Below are 26,394 nucleotides of genomic sequence, written 5' to 3'. Positions count from 1 at the left end.
GTCGGTGAAAAGCAGCTAAGTCAGATCACCTAACTCTCTCCTGGCTGATCGGACAGAGTTGGCAAGAAGCCCAACACACCCCTCTTTTTAATATTAACAAATACAAACAAGAGAGAGGGCCAGCTGCTCTTTACTGTCCCCGAGGGAAGCTGGAGGACAAAGGGCTTCCTCTAGCCTACCTCCAACTGCAGGGACTGTCTAAACCTTCCTAACCTCCCGCATCCCAACGTCAGCAGGATGAGCAGCACACAGTTGCTGGCAGTAGAAGAATACTGTGGTTGCAACTTCTGTTACGTCTCAGTCTGCAGTGGCCACTCATGCTTCTGCAGCTAGCTTTCTTGTTCTCCTCTTGTTAGGAGGGCAGCCAGTGACACGCCCCGGGGACGGCAGCCAGCATCAGTCGTCCTCAGATGACTCCTCTTCTGCCTCTTGTAGCCACTGGATGAACCTCTGCAGCTGTAAGGAAGCGGAGGGGAAACACGTATTCCCCTGTTCTTGCTGCTGATGAACAGCTCTGACCACAAAGTCCCTAGAGTGGAGGGAGGGCCAGGACACCGGCGAGGGGGGCGGCAGCCTGACCTACCTGTCCATTCTTGCGCAACTGCTGGCCTCTGTCAGTTATGTCTCTTTGACTGAACCAGCTCAAGATTGTTTCCTCGGCCAAGATCTCCAGCTGGTAAAAAGCCATCAGAACCTACAGGAAGTCAGCAAAGGGGAGCTCAGGGTCCTTCGGATCCAGCAAGGATATAATAACAGTGGCTAACATCGGAGAGGAGATCTCAGCACCCCCAGGCTCTCAGCATCCTCCCCACACCAAGTAGCCCCTTCAAAATAGACAAGAGAGCGGGCAGAGTGGTATGTGCTTGTAATGCCAACATTTGGGGGTTGGGGTAGAGGCAGGAGGATCAGGAATCCAAAGTCAACTGCATCACAAGTTTAAGGCCAGTTTGAGGAAAACAAATAGACACCAAGCAAATCATCATCACCATCACCCAAAAGAAAGACAAGAGTGAGCCGGGGTGGTGGTGGTGGTGGTGGTGGTGGTGGTGGTGGTGGTGGTGGTGCACACCTTTAATCCCAGCACTCAGGAGGCAGAGCCAGGCTGATCTCTGTGAATTCAAGGCCAGCCTGGTCTACAGAGTGAGTTCCAGGAAAGGCGCAAAGCTACACAGAGAAACCCTGTCTCGGGGGAAAAAAGAAAAAGACAAGAGTGAACTGTACTGAGACAGACATGGCCCGTGGACCTCCTGATGAGAGGTTGGCTAGGGCCCCCTTAGGCCAGCCCCAAGGCTGCCTCAGCAGCACCAGTCTGGCTCTAGACCACAGGGAGAGATGGTGGGGTGAACAAACTTAGGACAGACAAAAGCAAACCTCAGTTCTGTGTTTCTGCAGGGTCATGAAGGCCTGCTCCAAAGCACACGGAGGGCACAAAGTGTGAGACAGTGCTCACCTTGGCCATGGAAGGAACAAGAGCTTCATGTTCCAAGAAGAAGTCCTCAATGGCCGCCAGGGCTTCCAAATGGTCAGCAGCTCGCTTTATGTAGTTCTTAAAAACAGGGCTCCAGGCTTTGAGCAGCTAGGGGAAAGGAGGGGAAGGGGAGTGAACTGTGAGATATTCCTTAGCATGCTCCCGAAGCTGAACGGCAAAGAGGATCAATACCGACGACACAGGAGGACACGAGGAGATGAGGTAGGCAGTACAGAATCATGTAAGAGGCACCTGGGAACTGCTCCAATGAGAGGCTGGAAAGAATTACCTTTCTCAGGGAAGGGAAAAGTGGGTCAGATAGATGCTGTCTCAATACCTATCCCAGCCGGGCGGTGGTGGCACATGCCTGTAATCCCAGCACTCAGAAGACAGAGACAGGTGGATCTCTGTGAGTTCGAGGCCAGCCTGGTCTACAGAGCTAGTCCAGGACAGGCTCCAAAGCTAGAGAGAAACCCTGTCTCGAAAAACCAAAAAAACAAAACAAACAAACAAAAAAACCTATTCCCAGCCAGGGGTTAATCTTGTTCTGGGTCAAATCATGGGCTCTGTAACAGCAGTTCTACTTCATGTTGTTTTAGACTTTGGTCTTGAGATGGAATTTTGCTGTGTTATCCTAGCTAGGCTCCAGTGATCCTTTTGCCTTAACTTCCTGGAAGAGTTAAACTATAGATATGTTCCATAATAGCTGATTTCCAGTACTATTTCTGAATGTCCTTTTGGGGGCCTGGAATGCTCTCAATCCTGGGGTCCCAAAGACCATTCAGTATTAAATATTACCAGATCTGGAACTGCTACTGCAACTCCAGAAACCAACCACCTTCCAAAAGCCAGGAGAATGGACCCAGAAGCAACATATGCCCCACAGGGAGCCCACTGACTCCCAACTTCCTTTAAGACAAGCACTGCAAAGACATTTAGCTGCCTCCACTCACTCCCTTGCACTTGGCCTCAGTCTTTGCTTACAGGAAGCAGCATGGCACAGTAGCGGTTTGGGTCAAGCAGGGAATCTACTTGTTGCAGAGGGAACTCCATGACCACGTGACTGAGGACCTGCATCACCTCCTTTAGGCTAATGTTGTAGGCATACCTGTGGGGAGAGTCACACGTGTTATGGTTAATAGTGATGGTCCACTTGACAGGACCTGGAATCAATCCTTCTAGTAGACAGATCTCTGGACATGTGGGAAGACCTAGTCTCTGGGCTGAGCACCAGCATTCACTTCTGCAGCCGCTCCCAGCTCCCGCCACCACAAACTCTATCCTCAAACCGTGAGCCAAAACAAAGCCCTCTTTCCCCAAGTTGCTCTCTCCAGGCCTTTTGCTGCAGCAGAAGTAACTACTAGAGCAAGGCTCCAGGGTTCGCTGTCTTTCAGCTCTAAGAGCAGGAGGGTTCTGACAGCATACTGGAGAGGAAATCTACTCTCAGGCTAGATGCTAATGTTTTGCTCCAAACACTCCTGGCCTTCTCCTATCCAGTCTCCTACTCTGGGAAGAAACACTTGGAGAGAACATCTTTGTTCTTGGGGCAGCACAGAGAAGAAACAGGAAGGGGTTGCTCTTACTTGAGAGAGTTGATCTCCAGGACTAGATTGTCACAAGAAATAGTCTCCTCTTTGCCTCGCTGCAGTGTTCCCAGGACCTCATTCTGGAATACTGAAAGGAAAGAAATTCACCTTTCCAGAATGCTCTGCTTTAAGTCATCTAGTTCAGACTTTCACAGCAAAGCCTCGATGGGAGAAACTTGAGCCTTTGGCTAGCTGGGTCAAGCAAAGAGTAAACTTTCCCACTTTGTTCACACCTTTGATGTCATCCAATGGAGGGGACCCCGCTCGGCTGTCCAGCTCCTCAGAGGCCACACTTCGCTCACTTTCAGTTTCACTTTCCTCCTCCATCCTGATCGTGAGTCCTAAGAACAGGAACCGCTCAGGTGGTGCAGTGCTTGGCTCCCCGTAAGAAGCCTGGCACCACACAAACCAGGTGCGCTGTGCACGCCTGTGACGTCAGCACTGAGACGACGGAGGGCAGGAGGCTCAAGGCCACCCTCAGCTACACAGCAAGCACGGTCCTCACACACACACATCACTAAGTTTAAAAAACGACCAGACCTAAACAATGAGAGACGTCAAAATATGTGTCCTGTCAGTATGAAGTGAGGATGCAATAATAATTAGATTCTGAGGTAGTCAAAGTTCTCAAAACGACTCAGATGAAGCAGCAGGCAGGCAGGTCTAAGGGCTAGCTTACCCCACAGACTCTGCCGCAGTCCCTCCTCTTCCTCCACGTTCACATCTGCAGCTCTCCAGAGGTGTCCCTGCCCTTCAAAGCCTACTTCTGCTGGATTGTAACCTGGAAAAGGCGTTGATATTTTGAGAAGGCCCAGCAGCAGCATCGACTTCTCTGGAAAGACAGGCTCTTCTAGGGGGCAGAGAGATGCACAGATGCCCCACACCTGTTGAGCCTCACACCTTTCAGCCTCACTTTCTCCTTTTCTTGGTCAGCCCCAGAATCATCACTGAACTGGCCATCATCTTCATCTTCCTCTGCATCTGGAGGGTGCAGAGAGATCACAGAGCCCTCAGGCAATGTGATATCTGGGCCCACAACCACCTGAGAGAGAAAAAAGGATGGAGTGGCATAGACTTACTGCAATGAGGAGAACTATATTTTGACCATCAGAATAATGCTTCCTGTTTCGTTCTGGTTTTATACTAAGCTAAGCAGAAGGTTGGAGAAATGTTTACAGGGAATCTGGTTCCTCGACTTGGCACAATTGCTACTCAATTCAGGACTGTGCTCAGCCTGGAACGGGCCTTACCTGGGAAGTGAGGACACAGCGTGACTTCAGTGTGACCCGCTCCTTGACCTCAGCTCTGTCACAGAGCAGAGACTGGTGTATCTGTGATCCAGCAGCCACGCGGACTCCCTGCCACAGGTAGGCCTGGTCCAGGACCACATTATCACCTGGCTCAGGATGAGGAGGACTTCTGTCACTCAGGGTCCACCTCTGAAACAGCCCATCCCGGAGGACAAGGCTGACTGACACAGCCCCAGCTCCCACCTAACGCTTACATTCACCTGCCGACATTAGAAACATCCAGACCCTTCCCAGGTCAGCCCCAAGAGCAGACTGCCCATCCTTTACTAAGCTTACAATAATTTTACACTCTACATATGCTTCCCTGAGAACCTTCAGGATTTCTCAGAATGAACTATAAATAAACCTTATTACAGTCATGTGTGTATTACACAATTTGAATCCTACTATTGTATTCAAAGAGCTAACTAGTAGTCTTATATTCTTCAACCAAAGTGAGCTGTCAAGAGGAGAACCACCATTATAGGAGAGCAAAAAAACCACCTCAAGTCCACACCCAGAACACCCAGCACTGCCTCACATTAGCTGTTACCAGGCAAGACCATCTTTTGGAGGGTTAAAGAACACACATGCCCTTTGTAAACTGGAATGGGTAAGCACAGGTACATGCTCACTCTCCACTTGGATCCAAATATGAACACAGGAGAGGACATCACAGAATATGAACAGTCATCTTAAGAGTCACACTAGGCTGGGCGTAGTGGGGCACGCCTTTAATCCCAGCACTCGGGAGGCAGAGGCAGGCCTGGTTTACAGAGTTCCAGGACAGCCAGGGCTGCACAGAGAAACCCTGTCTTGATAATGACCACCACCACAAAAAGTCACAGGCACGTATCAGCTGTCAAATTCTTATTCTCTCCTGTGTGCCCTTTTCTGTTTGTTTGTTTGTTTTTTTGGTTGTTGTTAATTGTTTTCGAGATGGGTCTCACTATGTTGTTGCCCAAGCTGGCCTCAAAGCCCTGACTCAGACGGGATTATACACAACTGTGGCCAGCTAACTTCCTTCTTCCTGCCCTCCTGCCTGGGTTGTTCAGTAGAGGTTTCAATATGCAGTTCCAGGCTGGCCTCACACGTAATCCTGTCCCCATCTCCCAGGTGCTGGGATTGCACATGTGGGCCCAACACTGTGGAGGCTCATGCCTTTAATCCCAGCACTTGGGAGGTGGAGGCGGGTGGGTCTCTGTGAGTTCAAGGCCAGATCTCTCAAAAAACACAAGTGTGCCAACAAGCACAAGGACTCCCGTTCTTCCTTTCTCCTCCCACTCTCAAGATTAACTGAATTTTTAATATTTCCTGTGCATGTATGTATGTGTACCACATGTATGTTTGGTGCCTGAGGAGGTCAGAGAGTTCATTGGATTCCCCTGAACTGAGGTTAAGGATAGCTGTGAACTACCATGAGTACTGGGAACCAAACCCGAGTCCTCTGCAAGAGCAATAAGCGCTCTTAACCATGAGGCCATCTCCCCTCTCTCTCCGCCTGTCTTAAGACAGCCACTCTAGCTCCTTATTGGTAAGGGCTAACCCTTCGTACCCTCCCTAGCTTCTGGAGACATACTCCAGGCCCATATCTGTGGGACTGCTGCTGGGTTCCCCACCTGTGCTCACCAATGTGGCAGTCAGGGCCAATGACACTGTTGGTGATGGAGCAATTGCTGCCAATGACAGTGCCAGCTCCCAGAAGCACATTTTCCTCCAGAACGCTGCCGTGGCCCAGGCTGACTTGAGGCCCTCGGTAGATGTTGTGCCGGGAATGAGTGCAGCTCTGTGTGGTGCTGTCAGTGAAGTTTACTTCTGGAGTGAGAGGGTAGACCCATCGGCGGATGACGTCAGCACAGATGGCTGAGTACATGTGTAGGTTGGAGACCCGGGCACCGTATTCCCTAGTTGTCACATGCAAGTGGATCTGGTTTCCTAGGATCTAAAGGAAGGAAAGGGAGATCACCCAGTCTAGAAGACAGGAAGACAGTCCCAAAGCAGAACCCTTTCTAAACCTCACTGCCAGTCAACAATGGCCCATGTTTTCTTTGTGTACTGTTTGCCCCAGCTTTCGAGTAACTTCCTCCCTCTGAAGGCTTAATGAAACATAAAAGGGAACCAAAGGTTACCAGAGTGAGATAATCCTTTCTTCTAGAGGTTTTGGAAGCTATTTCTCACCTCCTCATTCACTAATAGGCCTCGCACAAAATCATCTCGAGTTTGGTAGTCAAAATTGTCTGTGAAGAGTTGAGCTACCTGTGGGGGGAAATAGCATGTGCTAAAGTTAAGTACTTCCTCAGGAAATAAAGATTAAGTCCCAGAGAGCCTTCAACCTCGCAATGACTGACTATGGAACAAAACCTAGACTTGGTCTCCGATACATCAGGATGAGGTAATAGTAGCTCTTTACTGTACCATATACAACATGTGAGAGAAAGAGGGAGAAGACATGACCCCTGGAAGACAACACCCCCCCCCTCCCCAGGGCTCTACTCTTTGGGTTTGCGGCCCTGTTCTGGAGAGTTCACCTGAGGAGAGCAGATGCTGATGTGACAGTCCAGTAAGTCATACCGAATCTCCACTCCATCTCTGCTGCTCTGGAACAGGTTCTGTGGGAGAGGTCACAGAGGCTTTAACTTACCCTTCTAGAAGCTCAGCTCCTCCCCTCCCACCTGGAATTCCCCAGATACCCACTTACCAAGGGAAATGAAAATCGCCGGAGGCCTTGGGTCTTCTGGAAATGCAGAATCCGGTTCGTGGCACTATCCACAGCTACCACCACGTTGTCCTCGTGGCAACGTGTAGGGTGGCTGGGGGATGACTCTTTGAAGATCATTGTCATCACAGACACATTTTTTTCTAGCTTCCGTCTTAACCTATAAAGAACATGAGGCAGGTGGTCGTAGGCTCCTCTGCTGGCCCCTAAGTCTTACCCTGCCACTTCCCCACCCTGACCTGTGCTCCTCTAGGGCTCTGGTAATATTGATATTTGAGACGACATCTCCATATATCAGAAGAAAGTCAGAGCGCACCAGGGCCTTGGCATCCACGTCACGGAGGACATCTCCTAGTGATCGGTATAGGTCTGATGTAATTATTCGAACAACATTGAGGGATGTAGGATGGCACCATTTGGATTTCCTACAGGAAGGTAGTGAGAGGAATGGTAAATTAAGCAACTGATCACAGACCTGAGTGTCAACCTGCCTTCAGCACCCACACTTCTCTATGGCTTCTCTGGGTTCCTGCCAGCGTCCTTGGCTTCAAAGAGACTCATAAACTATAATGAGCGGTCTCAGCACCCAGCGTCATTAGCTTTATATGTTAGAGAAATTAGGCTATTCCCTGTCTGTTCCTCAACTCCTGTCTTCAAATGTGAGTTTGAATTTAAAATCTGCTGAAATCTAGGGTGTGAAAGCATTCTCCTGTCATCTTTCTTGTTCTGAAATCCATATCAAATTTAAACACTATATCATAGAAAACCTGCTAATATATATTAGTCTTTATTTCTCAAACTCATAAATTCTGGACTCACCCTCCCAAGATTGTAAGTTTAAAAAGAACTTCCTGTGGGCTTGAAATGAAGGTGGGGAGTGGGGAAAGAAGGGTTAAGAGCTTGTTCTTGTCCTTGGGGTCAGAACAGTCAATATTTGGAAACTCAGTGGAAAGATAAAGATGCTCTTCTAGTAACAATGAAGCCATCAACTACAAAGCAAAACTCACAGGAGCAAACTACGTAAGACTCAGCAAACTACGTAAGACTCAGAAAGCCACATCAGCCTTTGCTTTCTGTCACTGGAGCCTCCAGGCAAAGGGTGCTCCGCTGCCTGCCGCACGAAAAGCAAAGCAAACACTAAACCTTCCATGAGATCTGAACAGATGCAATTCTTTTCCTCCTCACGTCTTAACTTTGTCATAACCATCCTGAAAATAAACTGGGAAAAGATGGTGAAACATGGAAAGGAGAAGATGTGGAGTCTTACAGCAAGTGTTCTTTGATCTGAGCAGCCTTCCAGCAGCAAAAGACAAATGTTTCCTGCACACCCGTGGCAGTCAGGAATTCCAGAGTGTAGTCAATTAGCGCCACATTGGCCAGGGGCAAGAGAGCCTATGGGACAGGATATGAAAAAGTCTGAGGTCTTCAATCCATGAGTATACTTTGGGTACCCCACTGCAATGATGCTCCTTCTATCAGCGTTTCTAGACACTACAGTTTGCTTTATCTCTTAATTCTAAAGTAAACAGGTGCCAGCTTGCCAGCTTGTGCTATTCATGGACTGCTCTAAGGTTCAGTCTAAGGTTCTGCGATTTGGGCTTAGTAGGCATGGCGATCAGACACAGACGTGTTATAGTAGACCAGAGCTGGCAAAGGATAAATTCTGGCCCTAAATCATAGCTCCAGAGCTCTAATCACAAAGTCCTTCTTCCTATAAAATTTCCCTCTATTTCCACTAGGAGTCATGGGCAACCACTCAAACACTTGTCAAAAATGAACAGCCATTAAGCTTCAGAAATTTTTCTTGGGCAAATCTGTGTTTGAGTGAACTATGGGTTGCTGAGTGACCCAGCAGTCTGTAACTCCAAGACCAATTTCCTCTGTCTGGGTAATTCTGAGGGTGACGGTAACCCATCCGGTCCTCCTTTCAGCAGATGGGAGGGAAAAAAGCCCGCACCAACCCGAGATCCAGTCTTTTCTCTTTCAGGTGTATTACCATCGCCTTTCCCGAAGCTATTTCTTTAACTACCCATGTCTCTCTTGCAAGGCTAAAAGCAGCGGAGGGCCCTCTGGCGCTACCAAATCCCCTTGGGGAAGGCGTCTGTCAAGCACTGCTCCAACATGCAGCCCTGCGAGAATGCATGTTTGCAGGCCACTCGCCTGTTTGGACAGTCCATCCCTCCACCTCCCTCCAACCAGATAAATCCGACTTTAGGGTAACTTCCAGAGCACGCTCCACTAGCTAGCCACAGTGGCAACCTCCTGCGGCCCCGCCACCCTCCAGGCGCGCGGGCTGCTCTCGTGCCGGGCGCTCACCCGGGGCTGGTCCTTGGAGATGGGGAAGAAGCGGCGGTTGAAGCTATCCGCCACTAGAACGGCCTGCAGGGGCGGCGGCGGCTCCTCCTCCGCACCTTGGGCTCCCCCGCCGCCCGAGCCGCCGCCACGTTTGTTCGCTCGGCCGGCCGCAGCCCCAGGGAGCGCCGAAGTGGTTGCCATCTTCTTCCCTCGCAGCCGGGACTTCCGCGGGGGAAGCTGACACCGCACGCAGTAGGGGACAAAAAGAACTCGTAGTCGAAACGCGAAGGTGCGACTGAAGCGAGAGGGAGGAGTGCGCATGCGTCTACCCTGGAGGCCTCCACGCCCCCGCGCAGGGCCTGAGCCGGGGCGTGGCTAGCTGTACTCGGTCCGTGCGCACTGGGTGGTGCGTGCGCAGCGTTGGGGTGGGATTCCGTGGACGTCAGTCTCGGTCCCCTTGCTTCTGTCGGGGTGGACAAGCTAAGGTGGGTTCATGCTGAGGGCACTGTGGAGGCCGGGAAGGAGCCTGCAGCTTCCCTGTCCAGAGCATATTAAAACTGTAGTCCTCGGGGGTGCGGGTGCGGGCTGGAGAGATCGCTCATGGGTTTTGAGCACTTGTTGCTGTTACGGAGGAACCTAGCATCCACCCACAACTGCCGCTCCAGGTTATCTGACACTCCTCCGACCTCCGAGGGAGCTGAAGGCATGTGGTATACATACAAACCGACAAAACACTCATACACATAAACCTAAAAATAAAGTGTAGCTCTCCGTTTGCATTCTAGTAATCTAAGGGGACCCGGCGCCTTTGGGTGGGAATCCACGATCTGCACAAATACTGAACGTGGCGGCAAGCGGTAAATTTTTATCCAGCATGCTTACAGCTAAGTCGCTCCCCCATCCCAAGGGCTGGAAATACAACCTAGAGCAAAGAGCAACAGGCATTTCTTAAACTCTTCAGTCAGACTAAAGAAGCACACCCAGCTAGTGAGTGGAAAACAGGCGCTGGAGCTCATCGGACTCCACAGTGTCACAAGCATTCTGCCGTTTTCATGGGGATAACAACGAATGCTTCACGAGGTCCAGTCCAGCCTATCGTAGATGAGACTGGACCCAGCTGGATCCAAGAACGCCAGTAAGCTGAGTAGGACTGGAGCGTAGTAGCAAGCTTGCCAGGCTGGACGCTTAAGCGGAGCTGCAGGTTTTGGGGGAAAGAAGCTGTGGCCGCGGTTTGTAAATCAAGGTCAAGGCGGAGGAAGCAATGGCTCGCAGCCTGGGTGTAATTCTGTCAAGCCAAGATTTACAGTAACTGCGCCCATTGAGCACGGGAACCCCTGCTAATCCCACAGTTTCCATGGTCACTGTGTCGCTACACTTAGAATCTTGGTGGAGCCCAGAAGTCTGTCATTTCTTTATTCGCCCAGGTCCTATGCGAACGCATTTGCTTTTGAAAATGTTAGTTAGCATAGAGAGGGAAAAGCGGGGCAGCTCAGAAAAAGAAATTTCAATTAAATCAATGTATTACAGGGCGCATAAGGGCATATTCTCCTAACACCGACTGAGACGGGAGGATCCCAAGTGGGAAGCCCGCATGGGCTCTGGAGGAAGCTTCACAACAACCTAACAAACAAGTTGGCAAACACGACCAAAATAAGATAACATATAAATGTTCGTTCTGGAGGACTGTTTGGTTGCGCTACAGATCTACATGCAGAAGAGAAAGAAAAATGTGCGCCTGTGGGAATCCCTCTTCTTATGCACACACACGGTCGCCCACACGCAGCTTCGAGAAATGCTAGCTAGAAAGTGGCTTGTGAAGTCGGGTAACATTGCCCTCTAGAGGTCAGTGTGATGCAATGCGCCTTCTTCACCAATTCCGGTAGCGTCTATGACAGTCTTCTTTTTCTTCTTTTTTTTCCTTTTTCCTTTTTTCCTTCTTTCTTTCTTTTTTTCTTTTTGAGACAGGGTTTTTCTACATAGCCCTGGCTGCTCTGGTACTCACTATACAGACCAGGCTGGCCTCGAACTCACAGAGACCCACCTGACTGCCTCCAGAGTTCTGGGATTAAAGACGTGCACAACCATGTCTGGTCTATGAAGTCATTTTTTCTTTTTCCCTTTTTTTTTTTTTTTGTTTTTTGTTTTTGTTTTTCGAGACAGGGTTTCTCTGTAGCTTTGGAGCCAGTCCTGGACTATCTCTGTAGCCCAGGCTGGCCTCGAACTCACAGAGATCCGCCTGCCTCTGCCTCCCGAGTGCTGGGATTACAGGCGTGCGCCACCACCGCCCGCTGAAGTAATTTTTTCTTAATGTGGAGATTCCAGGACTATGGAGTAGGAATTCATGTCACATTCATGATCTATATGGAGGCCAGAGGTCCTATGGTAGAGTTGGTTTTTTGTTTTTGTTTTTTTTCCTATTCTGGGATGATGACTCAAAGAGAAGTTGAGCTTCTTGGAGAGACTAGTGTGCATAGAGACAAGGTTCCAGAGACAGCGTTACCCAGGGAAAGAATTGATGGCCCAGTAAGCTAGTCTGAGGGGACAGGCATTACAGGTATGGTGAGAAGTTGTGCCTAGCTTGCTAGTTCCTTGTGTGCTCCAGGAGGGGAGGAAGGTGGTTACGGCGAAGGAAGGAAGGAAGGAAACTGCCCTCGCTTGTTCAGTACTGTCCCGACTTTATCTTTGAACTTCCTGCGTCCTGAAGTGAGGAAATCCCAAGTTCCTGGTACACTGGAGTGTTTGGTCACCACTCAGGTGGCCACTAGGCGTCAGTAATGTGTTATGGGAACTCCCTCCTACAGATGTAATTAGCAGAAATGGCCGGCACTTCCCAATGCCTACACAAGATGTGGGTCACAGGAAAGCAACACTGTGATGCTTACTGGGAAATGTCAGTGACAGAAGAAAAGGTATTAAGGTGGCCAGAGAGAAAGTATGTTACCAAAGGGAACAAAACTTAGATGTCCACAGGACAGCAAAGGCAGGAGCCAGGAGGTGACTAGGTTACCGAATGAGGAAAAGCTCCTTAGGGCAGGGGGACAGAATCTCTATCATTCCTTTCGGGCCAGTTCAATAACCTGGCCAAAGGACCACCCCAAGGAAATTTGGGCTCCCCTTAAGCCATGCTAAAGAGATAGGTAAAATAATTTTCCCCTTAATAAGATACTTTTTCCTGCCCCGATCTTTGGTTCCGACTCAGTCCAAACAGTCATCATAATTTGTTGGGTCTGAGTTAGGGCTCAGAAAGGTACATTTTTTTTTCTGTCTCTTTCAGATACTGGCCAAATCTCCCCCTCCTCCTCCCCCTCCTCCTCCCCCTCCTCCTCCCCCTCCTCCTCCCCCTCCTCCTGCCCCTCCTCCTGCTCCTCCTCCTTTCCCCTCCTCCTCCTCCTCCTCCTGCTCCTCCTCCTCCTGCTCCTCCTCCTCTCCCCTCCTCCTCCCTTCCCCTGCCCCTCCCCCTCCCCCTTCTGAAGCCTCCTCTCATACCCACGGCTGCTTGTCCACCATGGCTCTAACTTTCCATGTGGCCTTATTCCTCACCTTCATTCTCCTCCTGGAGGCAGCTGCTGAGGTTTACAGTTTGCCTTCCCCAGGGTTTTAATTTTAAACTCTAATAAATTGTCCCTGAGCTTCTGTTTGAGTCCATTATTATTTTTGTTGTTGTTTTGTTTTTTCTAGACAGGGCTTCTCTGTGTGTCCTCGACTGCCCTAGAACTCACTCTCTAGACCAAGATGGCCTCGAACTCAGAGATGTGCTTGTCTCTGCCTCCCAAATGTTGGGATTAAAAATGTGCACTACTCCCTGGCTTTGAGTCCATTCTTTTGTTTTTGTCTTTGTTTTTCTGCTTTTCTTTTTTCCAGAGCTGAGGACTGAACCCAGGGCCTTGTGCTTGCTAGGCAAGCACTCTACCACTGAGCTAAATCCCCAACCCCGAGAACATCCTTTTTTTTTTTTTTTTTTTTTTTGGTGTTTCGAGACAGGGTTTCTCTGTGTAGCTTTGTGCCATTCCTGGATCTTACTCTGTAGACCAGGCTGGCCTCGAACTCACAGAGATCCGCCTGGCTCTGCCTCCCAAGTGCTGGAATTAAAGGTGTGCGCCACCACCGCCCAGCTAATTTAAGTTTTAAGAGCTAGTCGGGAGCAAGCCTAAGTTAAGGTTAAGCTTTCATAATCAATAAAATGTTTCCGTGCCATTATTCTGGAGCTGGTGGTCCAAAGAAAGACCTGATACATTTCTTTTCTTTTCTTTTCTTTTTTTTTTTTTTGAGACAGGATTTCTGTGTAGCCCTGGCTGTCCTGGAACTCTCTCTGTAGACCAGGTTCGCTTAGAATTCAGAGATCTGCCAGCCTCTGCCTCCCGAGTTCTGGGGTTAAAGGCGTGTGCCTTCATGCCCAGCTTCAAAGTTAAGTTTTGTTTGAGATTCCCAAAAATGTGTGGGGAAAGGAATGAGGCCCTATCAACATCATATGTGTCATATATGTACAAGCCTTCTGTGTGGGTCGTTCCTAATTTAACATAAAATATCTGTACATGAAAGAATATTACCTCTTACTAGCAAATGTTAATTGTGATAGAATTCTTTTTTCCTCAGATGGTGAATGGCTTGAACCAGACTCCAGAGTGAGGGGCTCCTTTCCCTTCTCATGGCTCCACAATTTTCTGTGTCTTCTATTCTGCCTCAGTAAGATGGTAGGCTAGAGGCTGTCTCTGTGAGAGCTGGGGAAGGAAGAGTCAGAATAAAGAAATAGGCTTTCCCTGGGTGGTGGTGGCACACACCTTTAATCCCAGTACTCCGGAGGCAGAGGCAGGTGGATCTCTGAGTTCAAGGCCAGCCTGGTCTACAAAGTGAGTTCCAGGACAGCCAGGACTATAGAGAAATATAGAGGAAAAGCTTCTAAAATCCAAAATCCATGAAGGAAATGAAAAGAGGTTTAAAAAAAAAGGGGGGGGCTGGAGAGATGGCTCAGAAGTTAAGAGCACAGGCTGCTCTTCCAAAGATTCTAAGTTCAATTCCCAGCAACCACATGGAGGCTCACAACCACCTATAATGAGATCTGGCGCCCTCTTCTGGCCTGCAGGCACACATGCGGCAGAACATAGTATACATGATAAATAAATAAGTCTTAAAAAAAAAAAAAAAAGAAAGAAAGAAAGAAAAAGAAAACTTTAGGCAGGCAGTGGTGGTGCACGCCTTTAATCCCAGCACTCGGGAGGCAGAGGAAGGCGGATCTCTGTGAGTTCGAGGCCAGTCTGGTCTACAGAGCGAGTTCCAGGAAAAGGCGCAAAGCTACACAGAGAAACCCCGTCTTGAAAAACAAAAACAAAAACAAAAAAGGCAGAAGCAAGGATGTACAACGCAGAGAAGCAAGCCTGACATGACATGGACAGACTCAGAAGCCACTTCCAGAGCTTAACTCAAGCAGAAGCCCCACCCAGAAGTCCTGTGCGCAGGACAAGCCCACTGTCCCCAGGAACCTCATATTAAGCTGTAGGTTTCGATGGCACAGCTAGTCATCGGGTAGATAGGTCATTGTTGAAGAGGAATGCCACTTATCCACATGGAAATCTACAGAAGCCATCTTTAGAGACAGATTATTAAAACTGAGATATTGGGACTTGTTGGATAAATGTGCTTTATCCCCTGCCTGATGCCCTGAGATTAATCCCTGGACTGACGTGGTGGAAGGAGAGAACTTGTCCTCTGACCTTCCTGTGTGCACACATACATTCAATAGATGAATAAGTGGATAAATAAATGACGTTATGTAGCAGTTTATTCCAAGATAAAAACCTTCCAATTGGTTCGATCCTCAGCTCAAACAAAAACAAACAAACAAACAAAAACCTTCCAATTGGAGGGAACCATATTAAAACTTAGGAACTGGCTCACAATTTTCTGTGATTCCAGATGGAGGAGTTCTGACTCCTTCTCTAGCCTCTGTGGGTACTTAAACTCACATGCACACACACACACACACACACACACACACACACACACACACACACACACGATTAAAAAGAATAATGAATTCAGGACATAAACAACTCAATAGCTTCAGGAAGTTCCTAAAGCTTACCAAATTCTCTCGGTCTTTTTCTCCCTAAATTTTGATAAGCAGTGAGGACAGCTGAGAAACACTCTCAGACAAATCAAGCTGCCTATAAGACTCAGGTAAGCTGAGCTGCCTGGAAGAGGCATTCTCCAATCTGTTGAGTTCCCTGAAAGTCATTCCTTGAGCTCCAGGCTTCCAGTTATTGTCAGTTTTGTTGATGCTGCTGCCACACAACAATGGAGCCAGGAGTAAGAGTATATAGCATTTGAGAGGCAGAGGCAGGCAGATGTGTGTATGTTTAAGGCCAGCCTGGCCTGCATAATGAGTTCCAGGCCAGATGGAGTTTCACAAGCTGGAGGTAGGAGCTGTGATAAACACCGTTGTGTAGAAAACCTATTCCATGAAACCATAGCAGAAAAGTTCTCAAGTGTAGAGAAATAGACATTCAAATACAAGAGACATTAGAACCCCAATCAGATGAGACCAGAGAACACAACACACTATACTCAAGATGTCAAGAACAGAAAGCTAAGAAACAATACTCAAAGCTGTAAGGGAAAAATGCCAACTCAGAAGAGCAGAGACATCAGAGTAACAGAATTGCTTGTATGAAACCCTCAAAGCCAGGAAAGCACAGAATGCAATATTTCCAGCCCCCAAAGCAGCTAACTGCCAACCAAGAGTGGTATATCCAGCAAAGCTATCTTTCTATTTTTACAGAGAAATAAGGACATTTCAAGACAAGTACAGACTAAGGTGGTTCATGCCCATCAAGCCGGCTTTGTAGAAGATTTTTGTTGTTGTTGTTTTTTGTTTTTTTGAGACAGGGTTTCTCTGTGTAGCTTTGCGCCTTTCCTAGAACTCACTTGGTAGCCCAGGCTGGCCTCAAACTCACAGAGATCCGTCTGCCTCTGCCTCCCAAGTGCTGGGATTACAGGCGTGCACCACCACCACCCAGAGAAGATTTTTTTAAGCAGTACTATATTCATAGGACTAAGAAAGACAGTCTGAATGATTAGAGCACAGGAAAGACCAGATTTTATCAGAGGAATGGATGAAGAAAGAACTACAGAGCAATCCATTGTTTCTACCACAGTGAATCATCAAATTCCTTATACTGAAGAGAAAGCAAAGAACAAACAATAATCAAATGAAACCAGAAAACCAATAAAATGATAGGAATTAGCTGTGGGGGTATAAATGAGAATGGCCCCCATGGGCTCATATGTTTTTGTTTGTTTGTTTGTTTGTTTTTTTGTTTTTTTTTTTAAGAGCTGAGGACAGAACCCAGGGCTTGCGCTTGCTAGGCAAACGCTCTACCACTGAGCTAAATCCCCAACCCCTGTTTTGTTTTTGTTTTTGTTTTTTTTTTAATTTTTAATTTTTAATTTTTTAAAGATTTATTTATTATGTACACAGAAGAGGGTGCCAGATCTCATTACAGATGGTTGTGAGCCACCATGTGGTTGCTGGGAATTGAACTCAGGACCCCTGGAAGAGCAGTCAGTGCTCTTAACCTCTGAGCCATCTCTCCTGCCCTGTTTTGTTTTGTTTTTAAAGATTTATTTATAGCCGGGCAGTGGTGACACATGCCTGTAATCCCAGCACTTGGGAGGCAGAGGCAGGAGGATCTCTGTGAGTTCGAGGCCAGCCTGGTCTATAGAGCAAGTCCAGGACAGGCTCCAAAGGAGAAACCCTGTCTCAAAAAACCAAAAGAAAAAAAAATTTAGTATACAGAAGAGGGCACCAGGTCTCATTACAGATGGTTGTGAGCCACCATGTGGTTGCTGGGAATTGAACTCAGGACCTCTGGAAGAGCAGTCAGTGCTCTTAACCTCTGAGCCATCACTCCAGCCCAGGCTTATACGTTTGAATCTTGGTTCCCAGTTGGGAGAACTGTTTGGGAAGGATTAGGAGGTGTGGGTTTGTTGGAGGAGGTGTGTCGCTGGGGGCAGGCTTTGAAGTTTCAAGTTGTGCTGTTTCCATTAGCTTTCTCTGCCTTGTGCCAGTGGATTAAGATGTCAGCTCTGAGTGACGGCTCCAGCACCCACCTGCCTGCCACCCACCATGGTATTGGTCATGGACTCTCCCTCTGAAACTGTTAAGTCCCAATAAACTCTTTCTTCTATAAGTTTCCTTGGTCATGGTGTTCTGTCACTGAGAAAAATAGTAAACATATCTCAATAATAACCTTAAATGAAAATGTCCTCAATTCACCAATAAAGAGACATAGACTAGCTAACTGGATTAAAAAATTATACACAACTTTCTGCAATCACCAAGATGCTTTATCGGCAAAGAGACAGAGTGTCAAAAGATGGAAAACAATCTATTAAGTGAGCAGAAACTGAAAATAAGATGGTGTAGCTCTTCCTATATATATCTGATAAAGTAGTTTTCAAACCAAAATTAGAGATAAAGAAAACCTGCTACATAGTAATAAAGAGAACAGTGCATCAGAAAGATGTAACAGTTGTAAATATTTTGGCACTACATATTGGGGCTTCCAATTTTATAAAAAACAAAACAAAACAAAACACTATTGAACAGTCAAAATCCTGATAGAATAATGGTAGGTAAATCTCTGTGAGTTGGAGGCAAGCCTGGTCTACCCAGCGAGTTCCAGGACAGCCAGGGCTACACAGAGAAACCAAAACAAAACAAGTCAAAACAAAACAAACAAACCATGGAGACTATTATTACACTGCAGAGAGTTGGGACCATGCATAATTCTACAATAGACGGCTGGAAAATGGAAAAATAAATGACGGGAAAACTGACTTAGCTGGGATTGGCATAATGTCAATTGTAATTATTATTAGTTCGGTAATTCATATTTTATCTTTAAAAAAGTGGCTTGATAATTGTGCCAAATATGAAAAATTGACTGGTAAGATACAATCTGTAGAAAGACCTATTAATGAAACTAATAAAAACATTCACACAGACAGAGGCGTTTAGAGCAGAACCTACCACACCACTGCATTATGAAACGGAAGAAGAGCGGCTCAAAGTTATTAGAAAAACAATCTTTCGCTGCTGGGTCCGCAGCCATGAGTATGCTCAGGCTACAGAGGAGGCTTGCCTCCAGCGTCCTCTGCTGTAGTAAGGAGAAGGTCTGGCTGGACCCCAATGAGACCGATGAAATCGCCAATGCCAACTCCCGTCAGCAGATCAGGAAGCTGATCAAGGATGGGCTGATCATCCGGAAGCCTGTGACTGTCCATTCCCGGGCTAGATGCCAGGAAAGCACTTTGGCTTCACGGAAGGGCAGGCACATGGGCATAGGGAAGCGGAAGGGTACTGCCAAAAAGCTTGAATGCCTGAGAAGGTGACCTGGATGAGAAGGATGCGGATCCTGCGCTGATTTCTCAGGAGATACCATGAATCCAAGAAGATTGACCGCCATATGTATCACAGCTTGTATCTGAAGGTCAATGGGAATGTCTTCAAAAACAAGCAGATTCTCATGGAACACATCCACAAGTTGAAGGCAGACAAGGCCGGCAAGAAGCTCCTGGCTGACCAGACTGAGGCTCGCAGGTCTAAGACCAAGGAAGTCTGAAAGCGCCTGGAGGAGCGTCTCCAGGCCAAGAAGGAGGAGATCATCAAGACTGTCCAAGGAGGAAGAGACCAAGAAATAAAGCTTCCCTCATGTCTGTACATAGTGGGCTGCCTGTGGCCTCAGGTGGATGGATCAATCATTAAAATAAAACAAGCCTTAAAAAAAATTTTAGAGCACCGACTGCTCTTCCAGAGGTCCTGAGTTCAATTCCCAGCACCCACATGGTGGCTCACAACCACCAGTAATGAGATCTGACACCCTCTTCTGTATACATAATAAATAAATAAATCTTTAAAAATTTTTTTTAGTTTATCCAGTTACCATACAAAAATGACCACCCATGATAGGCACCTCCAAGGCTACACAGAGGTTAACTGGGATCCTGTAGAAATATTAGGTTTGAGGAGATTTAAGGAAGCAGTTGTTTCATATGGTATGCAGCCACTCTATGTGAAGCAGATGTTAAATTTGTGGGAATCCTGCTCCCACCTTTTACAGGGTTCCTAGAAACAGAGACCTAGCTGATGAGAGGAAAGACAGAAACACAGGAAACGGGAGGGCAGGAGTCAACACCCAGTGGCCCAGAACTTTATTCAAAAGGGCTTTTTATAACAATGCCATGGAGTGATGATGCAAAAGACCTCCTCCTTGCTAGATACAGCCAAGTGTAGGCTCTTCCAAACACCTGGTACCCAGGCCTGTGGTCCAATCATCCTCTTATGGAGCCTTTGCTGGTAAAGCAGGCTCAGATCTTGCTAGGAAACTTCTGTGGGCTCCCACATAAATTCATGGGCAACTCAGGACAGAATCATCCCCCAAGACTGGAAAGATTTAGGTCCAGCAATATTGGAAGCTGGGCCTCAGTTACAATGGAGAAATGGTAGAAAGAGGAAGCTAGGGCCATAGAACAATAAAACAGGGCTACATTTATTGATATTCCCCAAGACCAGTTTGTCAATGAAGGCCATTGTGCTGATTTGCAAAGACAGTTTGCATTTGATGATTGCATGTTGGCCCCATGTCATTTAGCAGCTTTGGATGCTTGGGGCAAGGTTGAAGAATAAGAAAAGAGGACTGGGTCATTTACTAAAACTAAACAAGACCCAAAAGAAGCCTTCACTAATATTTTGCAAAGATTCAGCTATAAATAGAATAATATCAGATCCAAAAGTTAGACAAATTCAATATTAATTGAATCTTTGGCTTTTGAAAATGCTAATTCAGAATACAAAAGGGTAATTAGGCCTTTAAAGGAAAGACCAATACCAATAGATGAATGGATTAGAAATATGGCTGATATTGGATCTCACACTTATGATGCTGCTTCGATACAAGGAATTTCTAAAAATTTTAAGAAAAATAAAAATGTCAGATGTTTTAATTGTGGTAAGCAAGGTCATCTAAAAAGGGATTGTAGGCAAGGCATTCCTAGAAACAATATTTTTTTTCTAGAGATAATACAAATAGAAGGCCCCAGCCTTCTCAAATATGCAGAAGGTGTGGCAAAGGCCGGCATTGGACTAATGAATGCAGATCAACAAGGGACAGGTGAGGTAACCCTTTGTCATTGGCATCTCACAGAACCCAATATCAAATTTGGTTCAGTCATTCCCTGTCAGCATAGGAGAAACTCATTCAAGAGCAATAAAATACTTAATGCTTGTTGTTATAAACCATGCCGCTCTGGATATGACCAAGGACCAAATAACTTCAGCAGATATAATTTAGGAGAGGCCATAAAACAAGTATTTTGGCAAACTTCTATAAATGATCAAAGATCAAAGCTAAAGATACAAATAAATGGCATTGTAATTGACAGTTTGGTAGACATAGTAATAATTTCACCAAAATTTTGGCATATAGATTGTCCTCTTCAGGAGGTAAATATTCAGCTTCTAGGGATTGGAACTTTATCTCAGGTTAAAAAAAGTATAAGGTGGGTCAAGTATACAGAGCCAGAAGGACAGAGAGGGAAATTAAAGCCACATGTGGCTAACATAGTAATGAATTTATGGGAATGTGATTTGTTACAGCAATGGAAAACCCAGACTAACATTCCTCCAATCTCAGAAACAAACCATAAAATAAAGAATGCTTCTGAGAGAAGTATTAAAAGTATTATCAAAAACAGTCACAGACCATCCAGGTTTGACATAAGCAGGGCACAACAGCTGCTGGTCTTTCAAAGGCACCAACAGCTCTACCTTTAAAATGGTTAATTGACAAACCTGTGTGGGTGGAACATGGCCTTTGACATCAGAGAAATTACAGGCAATGGAACAGCTGTCACAGAAGCAGGTAAATGCTCAACATATTGCACAATCGACCAGTCCTTGGAATTCTCCTGTATTTGTCATTAAAAAGAAATCTGGAAACTGGAGAATGGTAACAGATCTGAGAGCTGTAAATAAGGCAATCCAGCCAATGGGCTCTTTACTGGAATTCCCTTGCCTTCTCTATTACCTAAAGAATGGTCTCTTATAGTGATTGATTTAAAAGACTGTTTTTTTTAAAAACTATACATTTACAAGAACAGGATAGAGAAAAATTTACCTTGACAGTGCCTACTTACAATAATTTCCAGCCTGTTAAAAGGTATTAGGGGAAAATTCTTCCACAAGGAATGTAAACATCCCCACCTTGCATCAATATTTTGTACAACAGCCATTGGAAATAATTCATAATCACTTTCCTCAATTTATAATTTACCATTATATGGATGATATCTTACTAGCTGATTCAGATGCAGATACCTTAGAAAAAAATGTTTGACGAAGTAAAGAAAATTCTTCCTTGTTGTGGATTACAAATTGCTCCTGAAAAAAATACAAATAGGAGATTCTATTAATTATCTAGGATACAAGATATGTTTACATAAAATTCAACCACAGAAAGTACAAACCAGGAGAGATCAATTATGAACTTTCAATTACTTTCAAAAATTGCTGGGAGATATTAACTGACTATGACCCACAATTGGATTAATAATTCAAGAACTAGGTAATTTATTTCAAACCTTACAAGGTGATAGGAACTTAAATAGTCCAATAAAATTATTAGCGGAGGCTGAGACAGAATTGTCTTTGGTAGAAAAGAAATTATAGGATACAAACATGGATCACTTGGATCCAGGACTTGACTGCATTCTGGTTATTTTACCTTCCATGCATTGCCCCACAGGAATTCTTTTTTTTTTTTTTTTTTTTCTGAGACAGGGTTTCTCTGTGTAGCTTTGGAGCCTGTCCTGGAACTCACTCTGTAGCCCAGGCTGGCCTTGAATTCACTGAGTGCTGGAATTAAAGGTGTGTGCCACCACCGCCCAGCCACAGGAATTCTTAAGAACAGAGAAAATACTATTTTACAATGGATATTTTTTACCACACAAACAGACTAGAAATGTAAAGACCTATGTAGACAAGTTTCTGAACTGATTCTGAAAGTAAAATTGAGAATTCCTCAATTAACAGGAACAGATGCAGCAGAAATTGTGGGACCGTTTACTAATGCTGCAGTTCCTCATTATGGACAGAAAAATGAGCACTGGCAAGGAGTTTGCAGTAACTTTTAGGGAGAGAGGAGCAAAAAATACCCCAAAGCAAGAGACTTCAGTTTATATTTTATTTTTTAAAATTTATATATTTATTATGTATGCAGTGTTCTGCCTTCAGGCTGCAAGAGGGCACGAGATCTCATTACAGATGGTTGTGAGTCACCATGTGGTTGCTGGGACTTGAACTCAGGACCTCTGGAAGAGCAGTCAGTGCTCTTAACCTCTGAGCCATTTCTCCAGCCCAAGACTTCAGTTTATAAAAGGAACTAATTGGATCCTTCCTCCCGTGGTATGAGGAACATCAATTTCTGGAGCCCCTACATTCTATACTGATGCAAATAAATCAGGAAAGGCAGGTTATAAGTCAGGAAAAACAAGTAAAGTGGCTCAAAGCCCTTATGATTCTGTTAAAAAGTCAAAATTATATGCTATTCTCATATATACTGTTAGATTTTCCAGAACCTTTTAATATTGTTGCTGACTCTCAATATGCAGAAAAAGTTGTTTTACATATTGAAACTGCTGCACTTCTTCCAGATGATTCAGAATTAATTTTGTTGTTGTTTTCAACTACAACAAGTAATCAGAAATAGAAATCATCCCTTGTATACAACACACACCAGATCCCATATGGGTTTACCAGGCCCTCTAGTATAAGGTAATGATAAACTTCCTATTGGTAGGAAATGTATTAGAAGCCTCAGAATTTCATAAGAAACACCATGTTAATAGCAAAGCTTTGAAGAAAGATTTCTATTTCACTTGGGAACAAGCCAAGGATATTATAAGGAATTGTCCTACTTGTTCTCTGTATAATCAAACCAAACCCACTACCTGCAGGACATAACCCAAAGGTACTGCAAGGAATGAAATCTGGCAGATGGATATGCTTCATTTTGTGGAGTTTGGAAAATTAATGTACATGCACCATACCACAGATACATGTTCAAGATTTCAATGGGCAACTGCTTTAAGTTCTGAAAAGACTGATTCTATAATTATAGACTTATTAGAATTTATGGCTATTTGGGGATCCCTGTAAAAAAAATAAGACTGGCAATGTTTCAGTATATGTCTCTAATAAAATGAAACAGGGTTTTTTTGGTATATTACAACATAAAGTATATTACAGGTATACCACACAATTCTATGGGACAGGCAGTTATAGAAAGATATAATCAAACTCTAAAAGATATACTTAATAAACAGAAAGTCTTAATAAAGACCCACAGAGATAGACTGCACAATGCTTTATTAATTTTTAATTTTTAAAGTGCTAATGAGAAAGGAACAACAGCCACAGAGAGACATTGGACAGTAGAAAAAAACTGCTGAGTTAAATCAGCCTATATACTTTAAAGATGTGCCTACCTCAAAATGGAATCCAGGATATGTGTTATGTTGGGGAAGAGGTTCTGCTTTTGTTTCTATAGGAGAAGAACAGCTATGGATACCATCAAGATTGATACAGATTACATTCTAACAGGAGAAACCTCTTGATTAGAAAAGTATTGTGGCCATTCAATCTAAACTAACTTATAAGACTAGCAAATGCCTTTCATTTGATCAGATATAATTTGCCAATAAAAAAAAGGAACTCCCCAAAGTTAGGGTTGGGGCAGGATTTTGTTTTTGTCTTTCCAGGAGAATAAGAGCATCCAATTAAGGTATCTAAAGACCACTGGACAAATGAGACATTGGAAGAAGAAGGATGAATCATCAAAAGAAAATGACCCAAGAAAAAGAGTAAATTGGCCTAATGGTATACCACAATTCCAACAGGATAGAATTTCATAAATCTTCCCAAATGTTGTTTCTGCTGTCCTCTACAGACATATAACGCAAATGGTCTTTTTGTAGCTCCAATTCACTTAAAAATTTAAGCTGGCTTTGGAGTTGGAGTGTGGCTCTCTTCTTCTCTAAACCCAAGCATGCTTATTAAAGGATAATCCAAAATCTCTGTCTCATGTCAGAAGAGCCACCTTGTATGGGACAGATGAAAACCAAAATTAAAGGACTATTCTATTGCCACTAATCTCATAATCCTCTGGTTTTATTTTGATTCTATAAAACTTTTCTTAAAGTATAAATATTCTCAAAACTTGTAAGATTATTCTCTCTATATATATCTATCTACATATAAATACACATATATATATTTCTGTTGTTATATTACTAATCATATAGAGTACTAAGTCTAGAAGTAAGCTTCATCTAGCTTCCTGTACATGATTTCAGGCTTAAGTCTGAAGCAGGTAACTAGGAACTAAGTTTATGTGCCCAAGATGTATTTAACAGATTGTGGTCCTTTAACCTCTCAGAGATCTGCTGCATATGACATTTAAAATGTTTAAGTTTTCTATAGTGAACCATGACCATTCTTGGCAGTGACCTTTGAGATCTCCAAGATGATGGGGCCCAGCAATAATGAATCTACTTGGATTGTGGTAATGCCACTGAGCTGACAAACACCACCCAAAGATCAGATTTGGACTCCAAACTGCTCAGAACAATTTCAAAGCAGTTAGTTAAGATGCTGTAGCCTCATAGCTACTCCAGCCAGACTTCAGATAAGCCATGCACTTTCTCATCACATTGAGACTGGACAACAGCTAGATCTTCTGGGGGTTGACGATTTTCTCAATTTTCTCAGGGTCCCCTAAAGATGCTATCACCCCCTATGGTATTTTGAAATAAAATGGCCCCCAAAGGGAGTGGCACTATTAGGAGGTGTGGCCTTGTGGAGAAAGTGCGTCACTGTTGGGGTGGGCTTTGTGGTCATTTTCTCACTTTGCTATAACCCTCCTACACAAAGTAAACACCAACGTATTTGAGAAGTATTTTTGATTTATGTCTTTCTTCCTTCTGTTACTATCAAAACTTTGTGAAATTGTTACCTCATTGGAGGACTGTGTTTGTAGCAACAGAATTTGTTCCTGGGACAACAGTTGCAACATTGAACTAAAAATGATGAGGTCATTCCTTAAAGACATCAAAGCTTTAAGACAGGAAGAAGAATGCAGTGTTACTCCGAGACTACTAGTTCTGCGTGAAGTGTCTGCCCTACATGACAAAGTCAGGGATGGCTGCAAAGTGATTTATTATAGCAAGTTAGCAGTAAGGAGGCAGAACCTGTTATACTGAAGACTTAACAGGACCTAGAACCACACGGCAGGACTGAGGAAAACTTCATAATGTAGGAACAAGGAAGAAGGGTCTGAGATGGAATGAGACTGAGCAACTGGGCTGGGTTAGGATATGGGAATGCCACAGTCATTTCATAATATTTGAGGATGTGACAATTAATGCTCCAGAAAGGGTATGGGGTCCCACCTGACCTGTTGAACAGTCCTGAATAGGGGAGTGAGGATTGGGAAAAACGGATAGGAAAAACAGAGACATAAAGAAAAGACAGAGACACAGGATAGGTTCGGGAGGGCTCTTAGTCAATATTGCAGCAGCCCCAAGCTTATTTCTCATCGCCTTTTTATACAGAAGCAAGGATAAAAAATACCTCCCCCTCTTAAAGGACACTATGGTTCAAAGAACAAACAAGTGTAAACACCTCCTTAATTCTCAAGACATCTGGTAACCACCCCTTGGGCCAAATATCTTGTTATCCAGCCTTAAGGAGCAAAGACAAGCTTGAACTCTCTGAACTTGAGTCAAGATGGAATCAAGCCACGAGCTGGAGTCACTGTGGACTCCAACAAAAGGGCAGAGATCTGGCTAGCTGGTGGAGGCCAGAAGCTGTTGCAGGATATTTATTTGATCACATGAGTTTGCATTAATTAAATAAAACCTTGGGTCAGAAGGTGGAGCCAGAAACTAGTTGACAGGAAGTAGCTATAGAGAGTTAGAGGGAGTCCA

General features: G+C 45.1%; 1 protein-coding gene and 1 pseudogene across 1 annotated transcript; one reads left to right on the top strand and one right to left on the bottom strand.

Moving 5' to 3' along the window:
- Window positions 1–69: 69 nt before the first annotated feature.
- Eif2b5 (eukaryotic translation initiation factor 2B subunit epsilon) lies at window positions 70–9,640 on the bottom strand. The gene is made up of 16 exons (XM_036203988.1): window positions 9,376–9,640; window positions 8,327–8,451; window positions 7,299–7,484; window positions 7,042–7,219; window positions 6,872–6,952; window positions 6,522–6,599; window positions 5,973–6,285; window positions 4,305–4,450; window positions 3,955–4,096; window positions 3,734–3,835; window positions 3,288–3,395; window positions 3,052–3,142; window positions 2,453–2,576; window positions 1,451–1,576; window positions 584–694; window positions 70–456 (listed from the first exon to the last, which is right to left on the bottom strand). The coding sequence occupies exons 1-16, from the start codon at window positions 9,553–9,555 to the stop codon at window positions 397–399; spliced, it is 2,151 nt and encodes a 716-aa protein (XP_036059881.1). The 5' UTR covers window positions 9,556–9,640; the 3' UTR covers window positions 70–396.
- An 8,822-nt stretch (window positions 9,641–18,462) lies between these two features.
- On the top strand, window positions 18,463–19,053 carry LOC118593673 (annotated as a pseudogene).
- Window positions 19,054–26,394: the final 7,341 nt, after the last annotated feature.

The sequence above is a fragment of the Onychomys torridus genome, chromosome 12 (genome assembly GCF_903995425.1).
Source record: "Onychomys torridus chromosome 12, mOncTor1.1, whole genome shotgun sequence".
Classification (NCBI taxonomy): Eukaryota; Metazoa; Chordata; class Mammalia; order Rodentia; family Cricetidae; genus Onychomys; species Onychomys torridus.
This window is presented reverse-complemented; position numbering and strand designations above follow the sequence as displayed.

Bases quoted from the DNA above. Each gene is read 5' to 3' on its own strand.
- Eif2b5 (XM_036203988.1), bottom strand. From the start codon at position 9,555: ATGGCAACCACTTCGGCGCTCCCTGGGGCTGCGGCCGGCCGAGCGAAC. The intron at 6,286-6,521 runs GTGAGAAATAGC...TCCTTCCTTTAG, and splicing joins GCCTATTAGTGAATGAGGAG to ATCCTAGGAAACCAGATCCA. The intron at 4,097-4,304 runs GTAAGGCCCGTT...TTTCTCTCTCAG, and splicing joins GCTGTGTCCTCACTTCCCAG to GTGGTTGTGGGCCCAGATAT.